At 39.9% G+C, this 16,382-nt stretch overlaps 1 protein-coding gene across 7 annotated transcripts in view; it reads left to right on the forward strand.

Moving 5' to 3' along the window:
- The window catches only part of FDX1 (ferredoxin 1), a 130,765-nt gene that overhangs the window by 32,177 nt on the left and 82,206 nt on the right, over window positions 1-16,382 (forward strand). For 4 of the 7 annotated variants that reach the window (XM_064482024.1, XM_064482023.1, XM_064482026.1 and 1 more), the window contains exon 1: window positions 10,587-10,967. The exons of 1 other annotated variant lie outside the window; for it this stretch is intronic. In XM_064482024.1, coding sequence (XP_064338094.1) covers window positions 10,771-10,967 — 197 coding nt within the window. In that variant the 5' untranslated portion in view covers window positions 10,587-10,770. Of the gene's footprint in view, window positions 1-10,574; window positions 10,968-16,382 lie in introns of those variants that run through there. 2 more of the 7 variants (XM_064482021.1, XM_064482022.1) reach the window with 2 other exon arrangements.

Here is a 16,382-nt window from a genome sequence, read left to right on the forward strand (position 1 = left end):
CTAAATGAAAATAGGTGGATATTTTGCAGTTCACCATTTTTTTTTATTAATAGACTTTATTTATTTTAGAGCAGTGTCAGGTTCACAGCAGAACTGAGCATATCTACAGACAGTTTGCACACAGTCCTCCCCACCCACACATATATACTCCCCTACCCTCAACATCCCCCATCAGTGCGGCGTATTTGGTACAATCGATGAACCAACATGGGCACATTATTATCAACCTAAGTCCATAGCTTACAGTAGGGCTCACTCTTGATGTTGTACATTCTATGGGTTTTGACAAATGCATCATGACATGTAGCCACCACTATAGTATCCTACAGAATACTTTCATTGCCCTAAAAATCCCTTGTGCCCCATCTATTCATTCCTTCTGCCCTCCCTCTCCCCAAGCCCCTGGAAACCACGATCTTTTTATTGTTTCTGTAGCTCTGCCTTTTCCAGAATGTCATTTGGTTGGAAATGTACAGTTTGTAGCCTTTTCAGACTGGCTTCTTTCATTTAGTAGTATGTCTTTTAAGTTTCTTCCATGTCTTTCATGGCTTGATAGCTCATTTCTTTCTTTTTTTTTTTCACTGCCCGTGTAGTTTTAACTTACATATGTGTACTCTTCATTGTTTCTAAGAACGTTTAGAGATTTAGCTTTTTAAACATACATAGTTATCAAAGGACTATAACCACCACAAAATAAGAATTAATTCAAAAAGATATATACACCCTGCTATTGCAGTTGCCAAGACATGGAAGCATCCCAAGTGCATATCAATAGTTGAATAGATAATGAAGATGTAGCATATATATATGTAATGGAATACAACTCACCCGTAAGAAAGAAGGGTATTTTGCCATTTGTAGCCCTTCATTCACTTCAAAAACCAGAATTTTATAACTGGCATAAACATTTCCATTACATCAAAAACATAAAAATACCCAGAAATAAACTTAACCAAGGAGGTTATTTATACTCTGAAAACTGAAATGACACAAAGAAATGGAAAGATTTCTTGTACTCTTGGATTGGAAGAATAAACACTATCAAAATGGCCATACTACCCAAAGCAATCCACAGATCCAATTCAACCTTCATCAGAGTACTCACGACATTCCACGACGGAACTAGAACAAACAATTCCAAAATTTATAAGGCACCACATACACAAAAAAGACCTAAAAAAGATTGCTTTGGCTGTTTGGGGTCTCTTGTAGTTCACTTTTTTCAATAGCAATCATGGAAATAAAGACGGACTAAAGTATGTTACTGACTTGCAGTGCAATATGGTCCAGAAAAAATACACTAATGTTGAAATATCAGAATTTTATAAATATCTCAGGGGCAACTAAGTTATATGTAAATCCATCTGGAAAGTTTCTGTCTTCTGAAGTACTTATATTGTAGAACCAAGATAAGTAAATAACTCTTATTCTAACTTATTTCAATGGCACTGTGGTCTCCATGACATCTTTTTTTTTTTGAGATTTACTGATACTTTATGACCCAGTACGTTGTCAATTTTATGTGTTCTCTTTGAATTTGTTGGAAAATTGGATTAGTCAACAAAGTACAGTTGACTGCCCATGTCAGATTTACTATATTCTTACTGAATGTTTGATCTATTAGTTACTAAGAGAGGCATGTTAAAAAAATCTCACAATATGTTGCATATTTGCCCATTCCCATGAAGCTCTGTCTTATATAATAATGTATACATATATAATCACATATATAAGCTATGTTGTTAGATACTTGTAAGTTTAGAATCATAAGATATTGCAGGCTAATTTAAATGTTTAGCATTATAGAGCGGCCTCATTTATCCTTTATAATGTATTTTTCCCCTGAAAGTCTATTTAATCAAATAGCGACACAGCAAATCAACTTTCTTTGCATTGTATTTGCATATGATTTCTTTTTCTGTCCTTTTTGTCTTTAACCTTTTTGTCTATATAATTTTGATGTGTCTCTTCTAAATGTGGTGAAGTCAGAATTTTTCCTTCCTATATGAAAGTCTGCCTTCTCATAGGTCAATTTAACTCATTTACTTGTGATATACTAGGACTTATTTTCAAGATTTCATTGTATCCTTTTAAAATACATGCTTTTTAAACGCATTCTTCCCTCCTTTTATTTTTTCTTTGGGAGCTTACATGGCGTATTTGTCAGGATAGAGGCTAAACTATAATAATAACAAGGAAACTTTAAAGTAAGTAACTTAAAGTGCATAAATGGTAGCTTCTCAGCACTAATGAATTTATCTACAAAACAGAAACAGACTCACAGACATAGTAAATAATCTTATGGTTACCGAGGTGGGGAAAAGGGATGGGAAGGGATAAATTGGGAGTTGGAGAAGTGCAAATACTAACTACTATATATAAAATAGTTAAAAAACAAGTTTCTTCTGTACAGCATGAGGAAATATATTCAATATCTTATAGTAGCCTATAATGAAAAAGAATATGAAAATGAACATATGTATGTATATATATGACGTAAACATTATGCTGTATAGCAGAAGTCGACATGTTGTAAGTGACTATACTTCATTTAAAAAAATTAATATGCAGATCAAGAAGACTGTAATAAAGATGGAAAATAAAAACAAAACACAGTATCTGTGAATTGCACGAAAGTGCAATATAAATGAATGAATGAATAAGCAAATGCTAACTCCTCACTCATGGAACATTTCAGAAGTGGGCCAGGATGGGGATGGGGTGAGGGGAGACCACAATAACACAGGTAGGCAACTCTGCTACATGAGGTCCTTTAGGAATTGGCCCTGCCATTGTGCTCTCTGAATGCTTAACTTTCCTTTATTTTTGCATCTCACGTGACCACTCTGGTTGTTGTCATTTTCTAGCCAGTGGGAGAGGAAAACAGAGAAGGCTTCCTTATAAAAAGATTATCTGGTTGCACACATCACTCCCACTTGTGTACAACCAGCCGAAACTGTAATAGGGACACGCCCAGCTGAAAAAGAAGCTGAGAAATGTGGCCTCTGGCTGCCAAGTCATGTGCTTAGCTAAGATCCAGGGTACTCTGTTACTAAAAAGAAGGAAGGGAAAAAGGATTCTGCCAATAACACTTTGATCTTATTACTTCTCTCCTGATTTATATGATATATTGGTCCAGCAGTATAGTTCTATCTTGCTTTTATCTTTATTCTCTGATAAGATCAATAATAATGTTATAATCAAGTGTTATTTAGAGTTATCCACACAGTTGCCAGTTTTTTTGCTTATCATCTCTTCTTGGTTTTAGTCCTTCCTTTTGGGCTCCATTTCAGTATTCTCGAAGAATGCTGTTAATTGTCCGCTGTTGCAGAACAAACTGCTCTAAAGTGTAATGAAGTGAAACAACATTTATTGTCTCACAGCTTCTGGCTGTCAGAATTTGGTGCGGCTTTGTTAGGCCCTCTGCTTCGGGGTCGCTCCCAGGCTGTGATCAAGGTGTCACTTGGGGTTGTGGTCCTCTCAAGGCTCAACTGAGGGAGTATCTGTTTCTCACCTCCCTCAAATGGTGGTTGAGAGGGTTCAGTTCTTTGTGAGTGGACATCTGGACTAAGCTCTTGGTTGCCTGCTGACTGTTTGCCCAAAGCCACCCTCTGTTCCTTCCCCTGTGAGCCTCTCCAACATGCCCGCTTCTTCATCAAAGCACATCAGCCAGGAGGGCAATAGAGGAGGAAAGCTGGCAAGACAGAAATCCCAGCCTTTTATAACCTAATCATAGAAGTGACATCCCATCACTTTTGCTGTATTTGTTAGAAGTAAATTGCTAGGTCCAGCCCACACTCAAGAGGAGGGGATTACACCAAGGCATGAATTCCAACAGGTGGCGATTATTGGAGGCCATATCAGAAGCTGCCTACCACAAATGTTCTCCTTAAAAGTTCTTTTAGTGAGAGTCTGAGGGCAATAGTGCTATCAATTCTTGTCCGTTTAAAAATGTCTTTATTTCAGCCTCATCTATTTCCTCTGAGACTTCGAATAGAAGTATGTCAGACCACTCAGTATTGTAACACGGGTCAGTGATGCCTGGTACGTTTTTCCCCCTAGCCTTTCTTATCTTTGGATGTCATTTTGGAAAGTTTCTATTGCTATGTCTTCAGGCTAGCCGATCTTTGCTTCTGCAATACTACTGATCTCTAACCTTTGTACATTTAGACATTTCAAAATATGCTTCCAAATGGCTCATCATCAAAGGGTAAACAGCGTGGAAACTTGAAAATCTTTAAACTCAAAGATAAAGAAAATATTTTGTCTCACGCTCTGGATGCAGCCAAACATACAATTTAGGAAGATTTAAACACTTAGAGAAATTTAAATACTTCTTTTAAGAAACAAAATTGAAAATTAAATAGATAAACGAGTTTATACTGTATAGCACAGGGAACTATATCTGATATGTTGTAGTAGCTTACGGTGAAAAAGAATATGAAAACGAATATATGTACATTCATGTATGACTGAAGAATTGTGCCATACACCAGAAATTGACACGTTGTAAACTGACTATACTTTATTAAAGAAAAGAAAAATTAATGAGCTAAATATCAAAATCAGGAAGTTAGAAAAAGAACAAATAAGTAAATCTAAAGAACTTAGAATGAAGAAAATTACAAAGATGAATGAATAAATAAATTAGAAAACAAAGATACAACAAAAGATCAACGTCCAAAGCTGTTAATTTGAAAAGATGAATAAAGTAAAGTTTTGAAAAGATTATTCAGAGAAAAAAGGGAGAAGACTCAGAAAATAGATATGAAATATAAAAATAATATAGCTATAGATATATCAGAAATTTTTTAAAAAGATAAGTAAATACTAGGAAGATTTTTATGCCAATAAGTATTGCAAATTAGGTAACATACACAATTTGCTAGGAAATTATAACTTTCTAAACCAGCTTTTGGTTTTGGGGGGTGGTAATTAGATCTATCTATTTATTTATTTTAACGGAGGTACTGGGGATGGAACCCAGGACCTCCTGCATGCTAAGCACGCACTACCACTGAGCATACCCTCCCCCCTAAACCAGCTTTTGAATAGAGAACATGAATAAACTTGCAAGTGTGACAGATAAGTAAAGGGAGGTAATCAAGCATTTATCCCACTTTTCCTATACAGCTCTATTTCAGGATATCTGAAGAGGAAATGAGTGCCAGTCTGTCTTTATAGAAGTAGCCTAGGTAATCAAAGAAGAATGATTGGTAGAATTGGAACACCAGCATTTTGCATCCCCAAGTGAACTGTCCTCAGGGTCACAAAAAAGACAACCAACAATTAACATTCAAGGGATGTGTTTACAAGTTTAGAAGTATCTAAAAAGTAAACTTAACAAAGAAATGGGACCCGAAACAAGAGCAAGCCAGTTGCTGTTCTTATTTGCACATAATGATTTAATTGTAAGCAATGACAGAGGAATTTATAGTGTGTAAGGTTCACAAAAGTTGTGTGTGTCAGAGAATGGTTCTTGCAAAGACTGACCTGAGTCCTGGAGGCTGGCTACAAGTTAGCCAGGCGCAGGCAGAGGAGTACACAACATAATGCAGGGGAGAAAGGTAAGAGGCAGGACCAATGGGAGGTGGAAAAGGGCTTGATCAGCATTGAGGGTCCAGCTGAGCACGTTGTTTTATTCTACTACTGGTGATAGAGTATACTTTCAATGGTGATGGAACATTCAAGAATTTCACTGAAAAAGTGAAAATAATGGAAACCTCATTTAAAATGGAGTTGGGGAGCCCTGAATGGGGAGCTCTCACACATCACCACTCATTGCCCTTTGCAGATCCCAGCAGGAAGAAGCATACGTTGAGCTCCCTAACAGGAAGCAGCTTAGTTTACACACCCCAGTAAGAGGAAAGATTTTCTCCTCTCCCAGCAACAGCCCAGCCAATGAGAAACCACTACACTCAGCCAATGAGAAGCTGCCACTACAATGAACTCTCATTCTCCTCTAATGAACTTTTGCTCTAAACAACCCCTCTTAACTTCCTCCTCTTCTCTGTAAAAGCAAGCCCCTTTTCTTTGTTCTCTGACCTTGCCTGTGTTTGCCATAGCTTTCTTGAATTGCAATTTCTGTAAAGTTTCTGAATAAACTCACTTTGCTGGTTATTTTATCTCTAAATTTGACAACAGTAATATGATCAGATCAATATTTTAATAAGATTAGCCTACTGGCAGTATGGAGGATACCTTAGAGCAAGATAAGCTTGCAGGCAGGAAAACCAATAAAGACAAATACAGCAATTTATTTAAATATCAGTTATACCTTTAAATTTAGGAAACTCACCAATATCATCAGCCTTATTAATGAATCACCTGGGGGTGGAGTGAGTAATTTCTTGGAGTGAAATATGCTTAGATTTAATTTCATACTCCTTTTTAAAAATTTAGAGAATGATAATTTCTGACCTTATTCCTAAATTCTACAGGTTGTGTAGAATCTTAGCACCTACTACCGAATATAGAGTTGAAAACCATATGTAATATAAATATATATTTACAATATAACATATATAATATAATATATAATATAATATAATATAATAATAAAGTTTTATGAAAAACATGTGTAAATATATAATAAAAATAATAAAGTGGTCATTTCTTGTGCTTATGCCCTGGACTTGGGACCAGGAATTCAAATTTTGGATTTACAACTCAACAGCAGTATAATTCTAAGTCACAACCACTGTGTACCTCGGTGTCTTCACTGTAAAATAAAAGGGCACCGATTATTTTGTTCACTGCTCTCTCTCCAGCACTAGCATAGTGATTTGCACACTGCTAACATCAATAAATGTTTATTCATTAAAGGCATATTTACTCTACAGAGTTGCTGTGCTAGTGAAATGAGATAAAAATCGTGAACATTGCCAGAACAAATAATCCCAAAATTTATATGGGACCACAAAAGACCCAGAATTGCCAAAACAATCCTGAGGAAAAATGACAAAGGTAGAGGCATAACCGTTCCAGACTTCAGAGAATACTACAAAGTTACAGTAATTAAAACAGCATGGTATTGGCATAAAAACCGACATATAGATCAACGGAGCAGAAGAGAGAGTCCAGAAATAAACCTACACACCTACTTCATTTAATCTATGACAAAGGAGGCAAGAATATACAATGCAGAGAAGACAGTCTTTTCAACAAGTGGTGGCTGGGAAAACAGGACACCTACATGTAAATCAGTGAAGTTAGAACACTTCCTCACAACATACACAAAAATAAACATGAAATGGCTTAAAGACTTAAATATAAAACATGGTACCATAAAATCCCTAGAACAGAACATAAGCAAAACATTTTCTGATATAAATCGTAGCAGTATATTCTTAGATCAGTCTCCCCAGGCAAAGGAAATCAAAGTAAAAATAAACAAATAGAAGCTAATCAAACTTAAAAGCTTTTGCTCTGCAAAGGAAACAATCAAAATGAAAAGACAACCTACTGAATGGGAGAAAATATTTCCAAATGATGCAACTGACAAAATATACAAACAGCTCATATAATTCAATATCAAAAAAAAAAAAAAACAACAAAAAACAAAAACAAAACCCAGTTAAAGAACGAGCAGAATACTTAAATAGACATTTCTCCAAAGAAGACATACGGAGGGCCAAAAAGCACATAAAAAGATGTTCAACATTGCTAATAGTCAGAGAAATGCAAATCAAAACCACAGTGAGATAACAGCTCACTCCTAACAGAATAGCTATCATCAAAAAGCCTACAAATAATAAATGCTGGAGAGGGTGTGGAGAAAAGGGGACCCTCCTACACTGTTGGTGGGAGTGTAAATTGGAGCAGCCACTATGGAAAACAGTATGGAGGTTCCTTAAAAAACTAAAAATAGAGTTACCATGTGATTCTGCAATCCCACTCCTAGGCACATATCTGGAACACCCTTATTCAAAAATATACATGGACCCCAATGTTCATAGCAGCATTATTTACAATAGTCAAGACATGGAAGCCACCCAAGTGCCCATTAACAGATAACTGGTTTAAGAAGATGTGGTATATATATATACATTGGAATATTACTCAATCATAAAAAAGAAGAAAATAATGCCATTTGCAGCAAGATGGATGGACATAGAGATGATCATATTTAGTGATGTAGATCAGACAGAGAAAGATAAATACTGTGTATCACTTATATATAGAATCTAAAAAGTAATACCAATGAATCTATATGCAAAACAGAAACAGACTCACAGACATAGAAAACAAACTTATGGTTATCAAAGGGGAAAGGGGGAGGGAGCTAAATTAAGAGTATGGGATTGACAGATCCAAACTGCCATACATAAAATAGATAAGCAACAAGGATTTACTGTATAGCACAGGGAACTGTATCAAATATCTTATAATTACCCATAATAGAAAATAGTCTGAAAATATATATAACTGAATCATTTTGCTGTACACCTGAAACTAACACAATATTGTAAACCAACTAACTATACTTCAATTTTAAAAAATTGTGAAAGCTCCTAATACAGTTTTTAACAAAGATACTATGAAATGGCTGCTTTGTGCCAGGCACCATGCCAGGTGCTGCGAATATGCAGATGAATAAGACAGCGTTCCCACTCTTGAGAGCATCAGGAGTGGGAGCTACACAAGTACTTGTAATAGAGCATGTGGTACCTTGAAGCTCCGTAGGTGCTCAATAAACATTGAATCTGAATTTTTACAACACTTTACAGTTTACAAAGTACTTTCATGAACATTATCCTATTCGAAACGATGGGTACCGAATGTTTTACAAGAATAAACAAAGGTCTTAGGCATTCCACAGAGGGAGGAGTAGGCATGATGTCATGGGAAAGATAGAATTTGAGATGGATTTCAGAATACAGGTGGATTTTGACAGAAGTGTAAGATGGAAGAGTGGGAGTTTTATAAGACAGAAGAATACTTAAGCAAAAGCTTGTCACAGTTACTTCATATTGCTTTTTTACCCGTGTTCATAAATTATATGTTTATAAATTCCTTCTGGAATACTGCTGAATACTGATATCTGTAATTTTTGGAATCTACTCTAACTGGCCTTTGAAAATCTGGAGAACATTTTCCCCCCATCTTTAATCTTCATGAATTCTGATGATGACTAATGGAAATTACATGAGAGTATTCATTTATTCACACTTACTGAAACCCTGATATGCTCAAGGCCCTGTCCCTGGCAGTGTGGGGGCTACTAAGGTGAACTGTGTATACAACCACCCCACGAGTCGGAAAGCTGTAAGTGCCAGAACAGAGCTGAAGCTAGATTTACACTAGGAGGGCCAAGAGGAGAGCAATCATCTGCAGGTCCACCCCCCTTCCCCCACCCTCTGCCCCCACCTCTTCCTACAAGTTATTCATCTGACTTTGGAGATTTGATTTTTTTTTTCTTTTAAATTAACTGTTCTTTTACAACCTCCTCTTTCAGATTACTTGCAGGGTTTGTTGTGACCTTTCCAACTTGAACACTTTTCTCTTTATGGGAAGATTGAGGCAATTTCAGAGCCAAATGACTACCATCTGTCTACCCTTAGGTTCAATACCTACCATACACTGCCCTGAGGGAGTTGACTCAGGTCTCTACTTTATTGTTCTGAATATTCTTTAAAGTAGCTTTTATCATGTTAGCATATTGCAATCAGCCACTTAACTTTAGCCTTTAAAGAATAACCTTAGGCAGGAAGGCCCAAGAAGAGTTACGGTTCTTTGTGACGCACTATACTTTGTCTAACCCTCAGGATGGCCCTGAAGGATGGAACATTTTATCCCTGTAGAAGTGTTACGGAAATTCTGAGCCTCTACGAGAGTAATTTATCCAAGGCCTCAGAGCTCAAAAGTGGTAGACCTTGGATTTTAGCATCGCTGTTTATGACCTCAAAGCCCACGCTTTTCCCACCACAACATATTAACCACGATAAAGTGTACTTTTAAATTCATCTTTCTGATTTTGTAAAAGTCTTTAAGAAAAATCTTGGTTCATCAAAGTTCAGGCTTACGGATTTCAGGTACTCACTCAACGAGCATTTATTTGCCATGCAAAGACTAGAATCATTCCTGCTTTTTCTAGGATCCCTTGTTTATTCATTACTGTGATCATTTATAACTTTATAGTCACAGTTATTCTTCTGTATATTGGCATTCTGAAATTTCTTAAGTTTCCTACTGTCCTTGTTTGACAATGGCTAGAATTCCCTTTCATCAAAGATGACAATCACCTATAGGTTTTTTTTTCTTTTTCCTAATGGGCAGGAGGAGGAGGGAAGTGCAGAACAAAAGTAAGTGGTTTTACTGTGTCTTCCCGTCAGACGTTCAGCTCTCTTTTATATATTTATTTATTTGTTTTCAGCTATCTTAAGATTTATTATTCCTGCATGGCAATCCCAGACGCAAACAAAGCACCAAGGTTAACACAAGACCTGGTCAGTAGTTAAAACGAAGCGCAGAGCCCCGCCCCTAGAAAGCCCCGCCCCCAAGGCGGGGAGCCGGCGGGGAGTGGGCGGGTCGGGTCGGGGCGGGGCCACACGCCGGGCGCTCCGGGTTTATAGGTCACCCGGAAAGCGAGCGGGCTCTCAGCGGCGCTCGGAGCAGGCCCTCGCCGGGATCCCTTCACGCGCCCCTCGCCGCGTTCCCAGGCGTCAGGCTCCCGTGCAGCGTCCGCCGGCCCGCCCTCGCCGAGCCTCCCTCTCGCGGCCGTTGCCGTGCGGCCTGCGTCGCCTCCCGTAGTTACTTACCCGACAGGCTATGGCCGCCCGGCTCCTGCGCGCCGCCTCCGCCGCCCTCGGCGACGCGGCCGGCCGGTGGGTGCTCCTCGCCGGGCCCCGCGCGGCAGCCGGCGGCCTCCGGGAGAGCCGGGTGCCGGGCCGGGGCGCCGAGCCGGGCCTGGGCAGCGGCGCGGCGGCGACGCGGACCCTGAGCGTGTCGGCGCGCGCTCGGAGCAGGTAAGGCGTGGGCGGGTGGGCCCCTCGGTGGGGCGGCCGGGGTCCCTCAGCGCGCGCTCTCGTGCGGGCGGCTCTGGCTTGGCACTGCCCGCCTCACGCCCCGCCTTCGCCGTGGACCCCGCTGGGCGCTTGGAGCGGTCGCTGTCCCCCTCCGTAACGCGACGAAGTTGCCTTTCAGACCCACCGACGCCTGTCGGGGAACGGGCACCGGGACCCCCGCTCTCCCGTCCCAGCGCGTCCTGTGCCCTCGGGAAAGCCGGGCGCTCCGCTGCCGCTGCTTCTCCGCGTGATTTGGCGCGGGTCTAACCTTTGCTCTGCCCGAAACCCGGGGTGACCTTCGTAAGATGCGCCCGGTTCATGTCCCTGCCGGCAGTTTCATATCGGGCCTTCCTCCTGCTCTGTTAGGACGTTCTGTCCCCAGGTCTTTGTCCACTTAGGTTTATTGATTTATTTTTTTAAACAGAGGTACTGGGAATGGAACCCAGGACCTTGTGCATGCTGAGCATGCACTTACCACTGGGCTATACTTTCTCCTCCCCGCACTTTGTCCATTTAGAATCCACCCGCTCTGTCCCCCGAACTTCCCAGCGTGCTCTCTTCTGCTTGGCGTCGGACTGGCAAGGCAAGCTTTTGAGCTGGGCTTTGCCACTTATTGTCCAATTTGCCATGTTTGTAAGTGAAGGATAGCAATCGTGTCAGTCTCACAGGGTTATTTGAAAAACAAATAAGAAAAAACAGGTACTGCAGGTAGTCTTGTGACTGGCTGATAGCGAGGGCTCAGATGCCACCTGTTAGCATCAGCAGCTTCCTAGGCCCGCGGTGTGGAGTGTTTTGCAATATATGTTGAAAGAGGTGTGAAAAAATTTCCCCGAAATCTGTTGCAGTTTTATATTCTTGAGCATGTTTGTTTTTCAAAGACATAATCCCCTTAGATATAATAGAGATATAGTTGACTCATAATTTCAGAGCACGGCAGCACGGTGGAGCCTTACTGTTCTCTGACCTCTTGCTGTCGTGTAGCAGGAACTGCAGGGAGAAAGTGTTGGATTTATTTTCTTATTTGATTTCTTTTTGGGGGAGAGGGAGATGGGGGGGGTAATTATGTTTATTTAATTTTAGAGGCGATACTGGGGATTGAACTCAGGACCTGAGCATACACTCCACCACTTGAGCAATACTCTCTCCTCTTACCTGGTTTCTTCTTGATGAGGTTTCTGAGAATAGGAATGCTCATCTTCTCCCCCTTAATCCCATAAATGGAGTAGGTGCTCAATAAATTTTTGTTGCATGAACTGTGAGGGAGATAGTGGGGAATGCAAGCCGGGTTTATTTTACTCCCGTTTTCTCTACGCTTTTCCTGTCTTTGACCTCCCTCTACTTGGATGCCTTGTTTTCTTCACTGGATGCTTTCTTGAAAAATTGGGTATAAATTGGGATAGATACTGAGAATCTTTGTGCAACTGCTATTTAAAGGAACATGAAAGCTCTTGTAAATGGGAATTATCTGCCCCAAATTTAGTGTTTGATGTAATATAGCAAGTTGTCTTAAAGGGCAGCACATCTGTTCCCTCATAAACCTGCTCTCCTTGTCATGGGTACAGTTTCTGTTGATGGCCTGTGCTTCCTGTCACAGACTTTGGAGCTACAACGAGATTTTCCAGCTCTTATTAATCTGAGACTTAATGCTGTCCAGTATGGTCACCACTGACCACAGGTAGCTGTTTAAGTTTAAGATAATTAAAGTTAAGTAAAATTAAAGCATCAGTTTCCCAGTCCCATGGGCCACATTTCAAGTACAGGATCCCCTTATGTGGCTAGTGGCTGCTGTCTGGGACATCACAGCCACAGAACATCTCAGTTATTGTGTAAAGTTCAGTAAAGTCAGACAGAGCCGTCTGGAAGCTGTAGTTCTGACTTTGAAGTTTGTTTAGATAAGCTTTCAGTAATTGAGAGTCGAAAAACTCCTTTGACTCCAAAATACCCTGACAGTGCTTTATATTTGGTAGTGATTTAGGTGGCAAAGGACTTTCACATACATTATTTCTTGACTCTGAAGACAATCCTAGGTAGGGTAGATAAATGAGAAGAGGAATTTTATATTAAGTAGCAGACAACTCTAGAACTAGAAGTCACGTGGTTTTTGTCTTCTAAACAGTGTAATAGTTGATAATTCTTTAGCCTGTAGGGTCATGTGTGAGAGTTAAGGTGTCTGTGGAAGTGGGTAGCCAAGACGGGGCCCTTTTCTTGGACCAGTTGCCCAGGGCCACCCCATACAGTGAGAGGGTGGGCACCAGCAGCTATCACTCCTCTTGCCATTAGAAGTCTGTTAAGAGCTTTACCAGGGCAGCCCCTGACAGCTTTGTCAAAAGAGCTGCTGGGGCTGAGCAGAATACAAGACAGTGCATAGTGGGTAACAACTGAAGAAAATAGTTGTGGTGCTGGCTGATTGATTGAAGGTGATAGAGGATTTGGAAGGATCATATTTATTTCCCAGTGCATGAAATCCTGTCCTTCTTGGGAGCAGCTAAAAGCTTTTTGTCAGTTCTTAGAACTGGGGAAGAAAAATCTACAAAACTCAACAACACCAATTAAAAATTTTTTTGTCTTCTTTTTAAAAAACTTTTTTTCTTTTACCAACACCAGTTGTTAATAGTGAATGGATTGAGTTACCTGGGTAAAGTACATGTGTATAATGCTTTAGGGAACAAAAGGTTTCTGCAAACTTTCTCTCCTTTAATCCTCTCAGCAGCTTGGTCAGGTCACTGTTTTCCCCATTGTACCCATATGTGTACCTGGGGTCATTTAACATTTGCATGTGTCAGAACCAGGGCTAGAATCTAAATCTTCTCTTTTTTTTTTTTTTTTTTAAAGTTTTTTTGGTAGGGGGGAGGTGATTAGATTTTTTAATGGAGGTACTGGGGATTGAACCCAGGACCTCATGCATGCTAGCATGTGCTCCACCACTGAGCTATACCCCCCAACATCTTCTGACTCTTAAGTCGTATATTCCGTACTTTCTCAGCTGCAAAATTACTTTTTCTCTCTCATTTCCGTTTCCTCTTCTGTAAACCTGTTACTGCTCTTAGTCTGCAGTTTTTTCTGGGGCTGTGCACCTGTAATGTGTAGCAGCCGCTCAGGCTCCTTAGTAACAAAAGGACTGGGGCTTTAAATAAGTTATTTGTTGAGCCCTACTCTGTGTTAGGAGTTTTGCGTAGGTTGTCAGAACTATAGATACATGTTACCCTGATTTAACAGAAGAGGAGTCTAATGTAAGGGTTGGAATTCCTTTGCCAGAGCCTAGCTGTCGAGTGTTCCAGAAGAGTAACAGCCCCCACACCTCCGGCCTTCAGTGGTGTGTCTAGCCACGGGGTTCCTTCCTCCTGTTGTACTTGTAGCGTTAGCTACCAGACGTTTTTTGATGTCAAATCTCTAGATTTCTGCGGCGCTCAGACCTGTATTTCCATCTGGCCTCTGGACATTTGCACTTGTTTTTTATCATTAAATTAAACAGGTCTAAACTTGAACTCATTTCCAGTCTTCCCCAAAGCTCCTTCTCCTCCTTCACTAACCCTGGGTTAAACTGTACTCTCTAATTGCCCGAGCTGGAAATTTCTACGTTATTTCTTCCACCTTGTAGAGCTGGTCACCAAAACTTTTAAATTCTGCCTCCTGCATGTCTCTTGAATCAGTGTCTCCTACATCCTTGCTTAGTTTATGCCCTTTTAACAACCTCCAACATGGTCTCCCCGTCTCCAGAGTATCTTCATTTCTAGCTGTTCTTCCCTGCAAAAATGTTAGTTGCCTCTTTGAAAATCATGAGTAATGTTTGGGAATACTTGCTTTAAAAGCATTTTTTGCTGTGAAAAATAGTTGGAGAGCACAGGCTGTTTTGAGGGACATTCTCTCCACCCCCCCATCTTTCTCACACACACACACACTTCTGATCAAAATTTTTAATTAATAGAATCCCTTTTTTCAGCATTGAATTATCAGGGAGAACATTATCTGATAGGGGCTTCAGCTGCCATGTTTGTGAAATGAGATGATTGGACTTGATAATTTGCAAGATATTTATGGCTCTGAAATTACGTAATTTCAGGTTTTACTTACATGAAGCATAGTTTTCTTTGATTACCATCTATTGGCAGTAGTGACAATTGCAAATAATTCTTTTAGGCTGAAGTATATCTTTTCAATTGTGAGGTAAACATGAAAATGATCAGTAGTGGAGGATAAGGAATCTAGTTGAAAATATGATTTCTTTTGCCAGAGTTTGGACTGATGTTTGTGAGAAGGGTGGGAAATTTAAGCTAGTCAGCTGACTGATAACTAGTAACTAACTGATAGGTTCCCTGTAATGAAACATGTAAGGAGGCATTATATTTATCTTCCCACAGATTCAAACAACAGCAACAAAAAAACCCTTTTGTAGTCCCTTTGTTTTTGAGTACACAGCATGGACCAAGATAAGATGTTCAAATACTCAGAAAACCATCAGACTGCTGCCTCTCAGTGACCATACTCATCAGACACTTGCATAACAGGTGCCTTATCAGTGTAGCAGAATGATTTCTTTTTAAAGTTCTCCACAACCGGGGTCTAGTCTTTTAGGGACACATTCATAGAGATGCACCACAGGTGACCTTGATAGGGATGAGTGTTAATGATTGCTAAACATGTTCATATAACCGCGACCTGATGGTGACCACTGGGGCAGCACATACCACAGGTGGCCTTGATGGGACGTACTTACTATTTCCTCTGAGGTGCCAGAGCTCCCCTCCTGATAGGTGTGCAGATAGCTAGGCCTCTGATTTGTGGTGTCTCCTTCTCCAGTAAATTTTGGAAAGAAAGGAAAACACTATGGAAGAGGATATTTGTGTGCATAGACACACACACAACATAGTTCTCTGACTTTACCGGTTCTTTTTTTAATTTAATTTTTTTTTATTGAATTATAGTCAGTTTACAATGTTGTGTCAATTTCCAGTGTAGAGCACAACTTTTCAGTTATACATGAACATACATATATTCATTGTCGCATTCTTTTTCACTGTGAGCTACCACCAGATCTTGTATATATTTCCCTGTGCTATACAGTATAATCTTGTTTATCTATTCTGCATATGCCTGTCAGTATCTACAAATTTCGAACTCCCAGTCTGTCCCTCCCCACTCCCTTTCCCCACCAGCAACCACAAGTTTGTATTCTATGTCTATGAGTCTGTTTCTATTTTGTATTTATGTTCTTTTTTTTTTTTTAGATTCTACATCTGAGAGATCTCATATGGTATTTTTCTTTTTCTTTCTGGCTTACTTCACTTAGAATGACATTCTCCAGGGATATCCATGTTGCTGCAAATGGCGTTGTCTTTTTTTTTTTTATGTTGTCATTTTTTAATGGCAGTATTCCAT

The sequence above is a fragment of the Camelus dromedarius genome, chromosome 34 (genome assembly GCF_036321535.1).
Source record: "Camelus dromedarius isolate mCamDro1 chromosome 34, mCamDro1.pat, whole genome shotgun sequence".
Taxonomy (NCBI): Eukaryota; Metazoa; Chordata; class Mammalia; order Artiodactyla; family Camelidae; genus Camelus; species Camelus dromedarius.